At 45.4% G+C, this 13,320-nt stretch overlaps 1 protein-coding gene across 2 annotated transcripts in view; it reads left to right on the forward strand.

The window, feature by feature from the left end:
* LOC134354138 (serine protease 27-like) overlaps positions 1-13,320 on the forward strand; it is a 49,782-nt gene that overhangs the window by 22,592 nt on the left and 13,870 nt on the right. The window contains exons 2-3 of one of the 2 annotated variants that reach the window (XM_063062941.1): positions 2,142-2,443; positions 12,245-12,271. Coding sequence is in view for 1 of the 2 variants with exons in the window: in XM_063062940.1 (XP_062919010.1) it covers positions 12,245-12,271 (27 nt within the window). In the remaining variant the exon portion in view is untranslated. The remainder of the gene's footprint in view (positions 1-2,141; positions 2,444-12,244; positions 12,272-13,320) is intronic. The other variant, XM_063062940.1, reaches the window with a different exon arrangement.

Genomic DNA, 13,320 nt, shown 5'->3' on the forward strand with positions numbered 1-13,320 from the left:
GAATCACGTACTGGGACGTCCTGAAAGCATATACACCAGCCTCCAAGAAGACCACAACCTCATTGTAGGGTTCGGAGGCTTGTGTGCCTCAAAGACCCAGAGAGCTCTGTCGGCTGGAGTCAGGGCTTTATGCTTTGGCTCTTGGTGGGGTCACCCATGCCAGACAGGTCAAAGGGTAGAGGCCAGACTAAGAGTGGTCCACTCGTCCTCCTGGTTCGGGGGTTCAGCTCGGGGATAACAACCCTGACCAGTCAAACAAAACTGTTACTGAAACAGCAATGAAGAATCATAGAAACATAGAAACATAGAAAATAGGTGCAGGAGTAGGCCATTCGGCCCTTCGAGCCTGCACCGCCATTTATTATGATCATGGCTGATCCTCCAACTCAGAACCCCGCCCCAGCCTTCCCTCCATACCCCCTGACCCCTGTAGCCACAAGGGCCATATCTAACTCCCTCTTAAGTATAGCCAATGAACTGGCCTCAACTGTTTCCTGTGGCAGAGAATTCCACAGATTCACCACTCTCTGTGTGACGAAGTTTTTCCTCATCTCGGTCCTAAAAGGCTTCCCCTCTATCCTCAAACTGTGACCCCTCGTTCTAGACCTCCCCAACATCAGGAACAATCTTCCTGCATCTAGCCTGTCCAATCCCTTTAGGATCTTATACGTTTCAATCAGATCCCCCCTCAATCTTCTAAATTCCAACGAGTACAAGCCCAGTTCATCCAGTCTTTCTTCATATGAAAGTCCTGCCATCCCAGGAATCAATCTGGTGAACCTTCTTTGTACTCCCTCTATGGCAAGGATGTCTGTCCTCAGATTAGGGGACCAAAACTGCACACAATACTCCAGGTGTGGTCTCACCAAGGCCTTCTACAACTGCAGTAGTACCTCCCTGCTCCTGTACTCGAATCCTCTCGCTATAAATGCCAGCATACCATTCGCCTTTTTCACCGCCTGCTGTACCTGCATGCCCACTTTCAATGACTGGTGTATAATGACACCCAGGTCTCGTTGCACCTCCCCTTTTCCTAATCGGCCACCATTCAGATAATAATCTGTTTTCCTATTTTTGCCACCAAAGTGGATAACTTCACGTTTATCCACATTAAATTGCATCTGCCATGAATTTGCCCACTCACCCAACCTATCCAAGTCACCCTGCATCCTCTTAGCATCCTCCTCACTGCTAACACTGCCACCCAGCTTCGTGTCATCCGCAAACTTGGAGATGCTGCATTTAATTCCCTCATCCAAGTCATTAATATATATTGTAAACAACTGGGGTCCCAGCACTGAGCCTTGCGGTACCCCACTAGTCACCGCCTGCCATTCTGAAAAGGTCCTGTTTATTCCCACTCTTTGCTTCCTGTCTGCTAACCAATTCTCCACCCACACCAATACCTTACCCCCAATACCATGTGCTTTAAGTTTGCACACTAATCTCCTGTGTGGGACCTTGTCAAAAGCCTTTTGAAAATCCAAATATACCACGTCCACTGATTCTCCCCTATCCACTCTACTAGTTACATCCTCAAAAAATTCTATGAGATTCATCAGACATGATTTTCCTTTCACAAATCCATGCTGACTTTGTCCGATCATTTCACCGCTTTCCAAATGTGCTGTTATCACATCCTTGATAACTGACTCCAGCAGTTTCCCCACCACCGATGTTAGGCTAACCGGTCTATAATTCCCCGGTTTCTCTCTCCCTCCTTTTTTAAAAAGTGGAGTTACATTAGCCACCCTCCAATCCTCAGGAACTAGTCCAGAATCTAACGAGTTTTGAAAAATTATCACTAATGCATCCACTATTTCTTGGGCTACTTCCTTAAGCACTCTAGGATGCAGACCATCTGGCCCTGGGGATTTAGGACCTTCATTGCTGCCTGAAACACCAGCATGTAACGGGCAGCTAAATCAAAATCAGAATCAGGTTTAAAATCATCAGCATAGGCCATGAAATTTGTTAACTTTACGGCGGCAGTACATTGCAATACATGATAATAGAGAGAAACAAAAAAAAACTGAATTACAGTAAATATATATAGTATATATTAAATAGTTAAACTAAATAAGTAGTGCAAAAATAGAAATAAAAAATTAGTAGTGTTCACGGGTTCAATGTCCATTCAGGAATCGGATGGCAGAGGGGAAGAGGCTGTTCTAGAACGGAGTGTGTGTCTTCGGGCTTCCGTACCTCCTTCCTGATGGTCGCAATGGGAGTAAGGCCTAACCTGGGTGGTGGTGGTCCTTAATGATGGATGTCGCCCCTTTGAGGCATCGCTCCTTGAAGCAATCCTATATACTGCGGAGATTACCATCAGCCTCAAGGACAGCTTCCACCCTCCTGCTAAACTTCTAACCTGGGCCCTCTGCTCCCAGTGGATCATCGGCCATCAATTACCTCCTGTCTCCGTCGTCCTCTGAAGCTGATGGTATGGTTGGAGTTCATCAATGTTTCTGTGATCCGTTGTATATCCCCTGTACAGGGGATTGGCTTGTACAGATTCACCAGAGCCCTGTTGTCTGGACTTAACCGTTTCCACACTCCGGACAGGGACGTAGGGCCAGACTCCATCGTTACTAGTCTGAACTGTCCCCCAATAGACTCTTGCCCTCACAATCTACCTCGTCGTGGCCTTTGCACCTTATTGTCAGCCTGCACTGCCCTTTCTCTGGAACTGTAACACTCTATTCTGTGTTCTGTTATTGTTTTACCTGGTACTCTCTCAATGCACTGAGTAATGAATTGAAGCGTATAAGTGGTATACAAGACTAGTGACCAATTTAGTTTTGTCACAAACCCCGTGATGGGAATAAAGAACCAGCAGAGATGGAAAACACTTTGGAGTCCAGTATTGCTATAAACTAATAATATTTATTAGTAACTACAATACAGCAATACAGCAATATAAATGTAGATAAATCAAACAGGTTAGCAATGATTATATATATATATAAGTAAGTATATCAGAAGTGTGGAAATATATGTATGAAAAACCAAGCTTCTTTAAGTCTAGGGGTGAAAAGATGGTCTTACGATGATGAGTAAAGTTCAGTTTAGTTCATGGTATTTGGTTGAGTAGTGATGGAGAGAGAGAGAGGGAGTGATTTGAGTCTTCAGGTGAACTGATGCCGTCAATCTCCTCGTTGTCCTTCCGAAATCCTTTCAAAGTCACCGACTGTGACTTTAACAAGGGGACCAGTTTTCTGTGGTGGAGCTATTCCCCCAGGCGAGGGTGGACACATGGACAACTCCTCACCAGTCACCCCTTTCCTCTTTCCATTGCAAGAGCGACTGATCAATCTGCCTGATCAATCCTCCAAAACCCACTTTTTCTGCGGGCACAACAATGCTCATTCAGTGTCCAAAACATGTGTCTGAGGTCTATCATCTGACCTCCTACTTTATCTTCTCGTGCTGAGCATCAACTGTCACTCAAATAACTCCTCCTTCCTCTCTCTGTGAAGAAATGCAAGCAGGCAAAAGTCCTTGAGAAGTGTCAACAACCCGCCGAAAATCATAACATTGAGTGTCCATTAAATAACGCCGCCTTCGGTCACCATAGAAACTTACGATCTGCTCGGTGCCATCTCCAACTCCAACTCAGCAGGAATCCAAAAGTTACTTCCAGTGCCTTAAAGTGATAGTCCAACAGTTAGTCTTCATCTCTCTCTCTCTTTTCAAAACAACATGTCGGTGTTAAATAACTCTCTCTCTCTCTCTCTCTCTTTTCAAAAGCACAGTTCATAGGGGTAATTCAGGACCCCGTCACAGTTTATTCCCTGGAATGTAGGAGATTGAGGGGGCAGGTGACCTGACAGAGGTATATAAGATCACGAGGCATAGACAAGGTAAAAGTACATAGTCTTTTTTCTCCCAGGGAGGGGGCTGCTTTAAAACAAGAGGGAACAGGTTTAAACTCAGAGGTGAGAGACACCAGGAGCATCTTCTTCACAGAGGGGGTGAAACGAGCGGCCAGAAATACTGGTTGAGGCGGCCACACTAGCAACATTTAAAAACCATGTCCTGCCCTGTAGATCAGCAGATGGACAAGGAGAGGAGAGGAGATGGGGAGGTGGGACCAGCTCACTGGGCAACATGGCCAGCGTGAACAAGTTGGGCAACGGTCTGTATCTGTGCCATATGTCTCCAGGGTATATTGTGCCCAACACTTCCCATAGTAAGACCATAAGATACAGAAGCAAAATTAGGCCATTTGGCCCATCGAGTCTGCTCTGCCATTTCATCATGGCTGATCCATTTCCCTCTCAGCCCCAATCTCCTGCCTTCTGCCCATATCCCTTTGTGCCCTGACTAATCAAGAACCTATCAACCTCTGCCTTATGTGATACCCTGCATTAAGACCATGCTTTATTTTATTAATACAGATATGTTGTTTTCTCAAAATGCAACAAGCATTCCTTTAATTATATTATACAATTGAATACTTAAAATAAAAAAAATCAGTTGATTGATAAGTTAAGGTTGTTGAATTAGCCAATGGGATTTGTCTTGGGAACATTCTAGAGAAAATGTTGAAAAAGAGCAGGTTACCATTTTGTGGAGAGTGCATTGAAAAAGAGCAGGACAGCCATTTTGTGGAGAGAGTGTAGGAAAAGAGCAGGACGGCCATTTTGAAGAAGCAGAAAGAAGGAAAATAGAAACAGACGATGAACTTTGCAGAAGAACATAGTGAAACACTCACAGAACCCATCTGAAAGGACAGATAACACACATCAAAGTTGCTGGTGAACGCAGAACGGCCAGGCAGCATCTCTAGGAAGAGGTGCAGTCGACGTTTCAGGCCGAGACCCCTCGTCAGGACTAACTGAAGGAAGAGTTAGTAAGAGATTTGAAAGTGGGAGGGGAGGGGGAGATCCAAAATGATAGGAGAAGACAGGAGGGGGAGGGATGGAGCCAAGAGCTGGACAGGTGATCGGCAAAAGGGATACAAGAGGATCATGGGACAGGAGATCCGGGAAGAAAGACAAGGGGTGGGGGGGACCCAGAGGATGGGCAAGGAGTATAGTCAGAGGGACAGAGGGAGAAAAAGGAGAGAGAGAGAAAGAATGTGTGCATAAAAGTAAGCAACAGATGAGGTATGAGGGGAGGGTGGGGCCTTAGCGGAAGTTAGAGAAGTCGATGTTCATGCCATCTCCCCCTCCCCCTCGTACCCCATCTTTTTTTTTCTCTTTGCTGCTCTTCTACTGCTCTTTTTCAGTACCGTGAGTAAATGGAGTGAAGCAAACTGGATTGATTACTCAACAATGAGCTCCAACGATTATGTGCACATTATAGACTGATTATATACAAAATAAAGAAAAGGGCTACCCTTTAAATATATATAGGTCCTTTATTTTGTCATGTTATTTTATCTGTTATGGCTTAAAATACTTTGTCAATACAATTTCAATCAAAGTTTATACTGGTGTGAGTTAAATTATTATTTTCTGGCAAATTTCCATGTGTGTTAGAGTTTGTACAGTAATTGCCTCGGATTTCCTTTAGAAGGAACATTAAAACTTTATGTTTATGTTTACCCAAATCATATTTTCCCTGGACATATCTATTTATTGGAAATCACTACTCCCATGAATTGTTGAGTTATGTTGCTGTTAGCTTTTATTCACAGTAACAGCTAACTCATTACAAGCAAGCGGTGAGAGGGTTACATTTAAATACGCACAATGGCTTAGTCATAGTCATAGTCAGTCATAGTCATAGTCATACTTTATTGATCCTGTGGGAAATTGGTTTTCGTTACAGTTGCACCATAAATAATAAATAGTAATAGAACCATAAACAGTTAAATAGTTAAATTGGCCTGTGGCAATGAATTCCACAGATTCTCCACTTTCTGCCTGAAGAAATTGCTCCTCATTTCCATTCTTGGTGGAGAGTAGAGAGAGTCTGGAATGTAGTGCCAGAGGTGGTGGTGGAAGCAGATATGCCCATACTACGTATACATCTACACTACGCCGGATAATTTTGAAAACGCCGGTTTCGAGTAAAAACGTCCACACTAAGTGTTTTTAAAAGTGTCTCTGTCCACATTAGACGGATATTTGGGCGAATCTCCGCATACCGGGCATGCGCAGGACACACAGAAAACAAGCGAAGAGGAAACTATATACTTACTCTTAGCACATGGATGTAGGAGATATGTGAGGTTCAGAGACAGAATCAGGTTTATTATCACCGGCATGTGACGTGAAATTTGTTAACTTAGCAGCAGCAGTTCAATACAATGCATAATATAGAAGAAAAAAATAAAATAAAATAATAATAAATAAACAAATAAATAAATTACAGTATACGTATATTGAATAGATTACAAATTGTGCTAAAAACAGAAATAATATATATTAAAATAGTGAGGCAGTGTCCAAGGATTCAATGACCATGTAGGGATCAGATGGCAGAGGGAAAGAAGCTGTTCTTGAATTGCTGAGTGTGTGCCTGTCAGAATGCTCTCCATGGTACATCTATAGAAGCTTTTGAGTGTATTTGTTGACACACCAAATCTCTTCAAACTCCTAATGAAGTTTAGCTGCTCTCTTCTTTATAACTGCATCGATATGTTGGGACCAGGTTAGGTCCTCAGAGATCTTGACGCCCAGAAACTTGAAACTGCTCACTCTCTCCACTTCTGATCCCTCTATGAGGATTGGTATGTGTTCCTTCGTCTTACCCTTCCTGAAGTCCACAATCAGCTCTTTCGCCTTACTGATGTTGAGTGCCAGGTTGTTGCTGTGGCACCACTCCACTAGTTGGTATATCTCACGCCCCCTCGTCACCACCTGAGATTCTAAAATTTACAGATGGTATTTGAGCTGTGCCTAGCCACACAGTCATGTGTATATAGAGAGTAGAGCAGTGAGATAAGCACACACCCCTGAGGTGCACCAGTGTTGATCGTCAGTGAGGAGAAGATATTGTCACCAATCCGCACAGGTTCTGGTCTTCCAGTTCGGAAATTGAGGATCCATTTGCAGAGGGATGTACAGAGGCCCAGGTTCTGCAACTGCTCAATCAGGATTGTGGGAATGATGGTATTAAATCTGAGCTACAGTCGATGAACAGCATTCTGACATAGGTGTTTGCGTTGTCCAGGTGGTCTAAAGCCATGTGGAGAGCCACTGAGATTGCATCTGCCATTGACCTACTGTGGTGATAGGCAAATTGCAATGGGTCCAGGTCCTGGCTGAGGCAGGAGTTCAGTCTAGTCATGACCAACCTCTCAAAGCATTTCATCACTGTCAATGGTGAGTGCTACCGGGCGATAGTCATTAAGGCAGCTCCCATTATTCTTCTTAGACACTGGTGTAATTGTTGCCTTTTTGAAGCAAGTGGGAACTTCCACCTGTAGCAGTGAGATGTTGAAAATGTCCTTGAGTACTCCAGCCAGATTTTCAGAGCCTTACCAGGTAGTCCATCAGGACCTTCTGCTGGCATATGTAATGAAATGTGTTGTCTTTGCAGCAGCAGGACAACGCAATATATAATAATAATGTATTACGTATTATGTGTAACATATAAAAATATTTTTCTATACATAAAATAGTTAAATTAAATAAAAAACAAAAATAGAAATAAAAAAGTAGTGAGGTAGTGTTCATGGGTTCAATGACCATTCAGAAATCAGAGGGCAGAGGGAAAGAATCGCTGAGTGTGTGCCTTCAGGCTTCTGTACCTCCTTCCTGATGGTAGCCATGACAACAATACGTGACCTTAGGAGATGATGGATGGAGCCAGGAACTTGAAGTTGCTCATTCTTTCCACTTCTGATCCCTCATTTTAGAAGCACTGCTCCTTGAAAATATCCTGGACACTGTGGAGGCTAGTACCCATGATGGAGCTGACTGAGTTTACAACTCTCTGCAGCTTATTTTGATCCTCTGCAGTAGCCCCCTCCCTCCCTCCAATACCGGACGGTGATGCAGCCAGTTAGAATGCTCTTCATGGCACATCCGTAGAAATTTACAAGTGTTTTAGTGACAAACCAAATCTCCTCAAACTCCAAATGAAATATAACTGCTGTTGTGCCTTCTTTGTAGCTGCATCAATATGTTTTGTCCAGGATAGACTGTCAGAGAAGTTGATAGCCTGGAAGTTGGAATTGCTCATCTTTTCTGTTTCTGGTCTCTCCACGAGGACTACCCAGAGTAGCTGGAAAGAGTTTTTGAAAGTGAGTGGTTGGTGCGTGGAATGCACTGCCTGAGTCAGTGGTGGAGGCAGATACACTGATGAAGTTTAAGAGACTACTAGACAGGTATATGGAGGAATTTAAGGTAGAGGGTTATATTGGAGGCAGGGTTTAAGGGTCCGCACAACATTGTGGGCTGAAGGGCCTGTACTGTGCTGTACTATTCTATGTTCTATGTTCTCTGTAAAGTGAGTCGGTAGGTCATGGAATCAATTCAGATTCGTGGAAAGTGAAGTTTTCCACGTTGGTTCAGGAGCCTAATGGTATGATAACTCTAATAACAGACCCTAACTGTTCCTCAGCCTGGTAGCGTGGAACTGGAAGCTTCTGTACCTCCCTTCCAATGGTACTAGAGAGACGAGGGCCTGCTACGTTCACCAGCAACTTTGATGTGTGTTGCTTGAATTTCCAGCATCTGCAGAATTCCTGTTGTTTGAGGGCCTGATTTGGTTGGGGTGATTGCTGTGTATTTAATATTTCAGTAATATTTGAGTACTGTTGTAAATATATTGTTTGATCAAGCATTCTTGTTCATTTAAACAATTAATTATGGGTTATATGTATAAATAACCGGCCGGCGTTGTAGTGGCTTCCGCACCAGACTTTGAGGTGAGCGGTCGCAGGTTCGAGTCCGGCCGGCTCCTTGCACGCTTTCCACCCGTGCTGGGTTGAGCATCGAGCTGGCAACTCGGCCTCGTAAAGAACAGACAAATGCCAAAATACGGCAAGGTTGCCTCCCTGTGTGTGGAGAGGAACAACAACAAACGTAGAAATAAGTGAATTGGATACGTCATCACACTACCACGTGATAATGTGCGCCTGGCTTAAAGCAAACATGAAATTAGGCTCACATATCAGACTCCCGTGTCTTCAGGTCAAGATAATTGTGAGTTAACTATATACATGTATTTAGACAATATTTCCTCAAACCAGGGTGTGAAGCACAGAGGCAGATATAACACACGATAACTTATGAAGGTAAGGATAAAATCTACAGATGAATCACACATAAATAACAAACTAAAGTGCATTAATGTTAAATATTGTAAGGTGTGAAACAGATCAACCGGCAACACTTCGAATATGATGTGACAGGGAGTTCAGAAGCCTAATGCCCTGGAGGAAGAAACTGCTTCTCATCCTGATCCTCATTTCTTTTGGGCAACCTAGTCTCCCGCCTGATGGTAGAAAGTCAAAGACGATACTGGATGGATGGGTGGGATCCTGATGGGTGCAGAAACCTGATTGGATGAGGACTAACCAATCAGGAGGGACTGGCTCTGGGGGTATAAATACCACCGGACTAGACATGCCCAGGCATCATCCCTGAAGAAGATGGCAGAGTCTTAACGTCAGTCAAAATCAACACATGGATCTGGCTGGAAGCTCCAGAAGAGTTTATGCATCATATGCATTGGGAAAGCACTAGATGCTTTTTTATATATAATTAATTTGTAATAAAATCTCCAATACTAAAAATCAGGCAATGGAGTGGGCTTAAAATGGATAGACCATCAGGGAGGAGGTACAGAACCCTGAAGACCCACACTCTACATTTTAGGAACAGCTTCTTTCCCTCCCCCATCAGATTTCATGAACCCAAAAGCTCAAAGTACATTTATTATCAAAGTATGTATACATTATACAACCTTGAGATTCGTCCCCTTACAGGCAGCCACAAAACAAAGAGACCCAAAAGAACCCATAAAAGAAAAAAAAAACACCGTTAAACACCCGATGTGCAGAGAGAAAAAAAAAACATCATGTAAATTATAAAAGTAAGCAAATAGGATTCAGAACAAAAGTTAGTCCTCAGATACGAAGCCTGCAGCAGGCCGCAGCCTCAGCCTCAGTTCAGTGCCGAGCCGAGCAGGCACAGCAGAGCAGTGGGCATAACCAGTCTGACCCTTGCCTCTTGTCCCAACATGCTGCCTTTTCAATCCATGAAGACCACCTCGTTGCTTTGCTCTTCCCCGGCACTTTTTTATCTATGTTTTACGAGGGTGATTGATAAGTTCGTGTCCTAAGGTAGAAGGAGATGAAGTTATTAACTTCAAACTTTCTGCATAATCACTCAAAGAGTTGAACTGCACGTGCTGTAACGAGAGCGTCTTGGACCTCCAGGTGGTCCGTAGCAGGGGTGATTGATAAGTTCGTAGCCTGAGGTAGAAGGGGATGAGTTACACAGCTCTTGTTACACGCACGTGCAGTTCAACTCTTTGAGTGAAAGTTTGAAGTTAATAACTCATCTCCTTCTACATTAGGCCACAAACTTATCAATCACCCCTCGTATATATTTCTTAATGTAGCTGCCACAAAATAAATTTCACAATGTATATCAGTGATAATAACTGGATTCTGATTCTAATCCTCTTTGATAAATATTTATTTTATTCAGGAGTTACAGTGCAACTGGACAGGGTACTGGTGAGGCCGCACCTGGAGTACTGAGTGTGGTTCCAGTCTCCCTATTTGAGGAAGGATATACTGGCTTTGAAGGCCGAGCATGGGAGGTTCACCAGGTTAATTCTGGAGATGAGGGGGTTAACCGATGAGGAGATTGAGTTGGCTGGGACTGTCATCACTGGAATTCCAAAGAATGAGAGGGGATCTTAGAGAAACATATAAAAGAGACAGTTAAGATAATCCTGATGAAGGATCTCGGCCCGCAACGTCAACTGTTCATTCATTTCCACAGATGCTGCCTGACCTGCTGAGTTCCTCCAGTACTTTGTGTGTGTTGCTTTGGATTTCTGGCATCCACAGATTTTCTCGTGTTCAGATGAGACAGACTAGAATGCAGGGAATAGATTTAGGATGGAAATGAGGAGAAACTGCTTTTCCCACAGAATCGTGAATCTGTGGAATTCTATGCCCAGGGAGGCAGTAGAGGCTTTGTTTTTATCGTGTTTTCATGGCAAGATACGGAAGTAGATTGCCAGGCCTTTCTTCCCTGCAGGTACTGCGGCTGCCCAGGTGGGATGCAGCCAGATTTGAACTCAGGACCATCCATCTCAAACTCCAGTGCTGATGCCACTACACCATCGGACGGCTACGTCATTCAGCCAGAGTTGGACAGATTTTTGCACAGCAGGGGAATTAAGGACTCTGGGGAAAGAGACAGGGAGGCAGAGTGATAATTCATCATCTTACTGAATGGTGAAGTAGGCAATTTCCAGAGGGCCAATGCTGTAAGAGGAATATTACCAGCGGTTTTGAGCCCCTGATCTAAGAAAGGATGTAGTGGCATTGGAGAGAGTCCGGAGGGAGCTCAGGAGAATGATTCTGGCAGTGACGGGGTTATGCTATAAGGAGCTCTTGATGGCTCTGAGCCTGTGCTCACTGGAGTTCAGAAGAATGATGGGGGGGGGTGGGGGGGGTGGATGTCATTGAAAGCTTCTGAATATTGAAAGGCCTGGAGTGGACATGGACAGCATGTTTCCAATACTGGGAGAGAATGGACCAGAGGGAAGAGCCTGAGAATACACAGGCGCCCCTTTAGAACAGAGGATTTCTTTCGCTGGAGGATAATGAATCTGTGTTGAACTTGCCTATTTAAAGTAGTGGTTGATAGGATCCTGATTAACCAGGGCATCAAAGGTTATGGGGAGAAGGCGCGAGAATGGGGCTGAGAGGCAAAATAAATCAGCCATGAAGGAATGGTGGGGCAGTCTGGATGGGCCGAATGGCGTGATACTGTTCATCAGAATTATGGAATAAAGATCAATTGTGGCAAAACTCTCCCTGATACGGAAACTGTCGAGTCCAGGCGGAATTCTCATAAATCTCTTGCGCACCAGTTCCAGCTCGGCAATGTCTTTCCAATAACAGAATGAGTGACAATGGACACAGTAGGTCCCTGCGTGAAGTCCTGTGACCCACTGCATTTTGGTAGCCTTTGTTCTTGCACGTAATGCATCCGAGGGTGTGATCGCTCGGGCGGAAAAGGTCCCCTCTCTGGTGAATCTGTTAATCTCCCACCGCAGTCCAGAGTGTGGTCAGACTCATGGAATTTCTCTCTTTCAGGTTTACCGACGGGGGAAGCACAATTCCGTAAGTTCCAACGAGATCCCGACGGGCTCACACGGAGTTTCCCACTTCGAAGTTGTGTGGGGAGACGGGTTAACCCTCGAAGATGTCCTCCTGGCTTTGAGAGGGGTAGTGAGGAGGGAGCTGTGTGGGTGGGGGTGAGGAGTGAATGCTGTGGGAGGGGGTGAGGAGGGAGTAGTGTGGGGGTGAGGGAGCAGTTTGGGACGGGTTGAGGAGGGAGCGCTGAGGGATGGGGATGGGGAAGGAATGCTGTGGGAGGGGGTAAGGAGGTAATGCTGTGGGAGGGGGGAAGGAGGTAACGCTGTGGGAGGGGGTGAGGAGGTAACGCTGTGGGAGGGGGTGAGGAGTGAATGCTGTGGGAGGGGGTGAGGAGGGAGCTGTGTGGGGAGGGAGTGAGGAGGGAACACTGTGGGAGAGGGTGAGGAGGGAGTAGTGCGGGGTTGAGGGAGCAGTTTGGGGCGGGTTGAGGAGGGAGCACTGAGGGATGGGGATGGGGAAGGAATGCTGTGGGAGGGGGTGAAGAGGGAGCTTTGTGAGGGGGGTGAGGAGAGAGCAGTGTTGGGGGTGAGGAGGGAATGCTGTGGGAGGCGTGAGGAGGGGACGCTGTGGGAGGGGGTGAGGAGGGAACGCTGTGGGAGGGTGGTGAGGAGGTAACGCTGTGGGAGGGGGAGAGGAGGGAAGGAGATTCTCTGGTTTCTACCCTTCCTCAAAACCGGAATTGACTTCGGATCTGGCCGCTTCTGTCCACAATTACCCAGGAATGTTTGACCAGTGGAATGTGCCCAGCTGATAGAGAATCACTTCCTTGTGGCAAAACACCAGCTCCCCTCACACCCAGAAACTCTCCACACACCCACTCTGCCATCCCAGCACACGCTGGGATCTGCTCACCCTCACACAGGTAGAGACGACTGCCGGTAAATAGCAGGCCTGTCATTGTACTCATGACAGTGATGTTAGGTCAGACATCTCCACGCAGGTTCCAGTACACAGCAATTCCAGCAGTGGTACCTCACAGCCTGCCAATCCCACCAGGCTGGGAACCCAGTACA

This window comes from Mobula hypostoma, chromosome 11 (genome assembly GCF_963921235.1).
Source record: "Mobula hypostoma chromosome 11, sMobHyp1.1, whole genome shotgun sequence".
Taxonomy (NCBI): Eukaryota; Metazoa; Chordata; class Chondrichthyes; order Myliobatiformes; family Myliobatidae; genus Mobula; species Mobula hypostoma.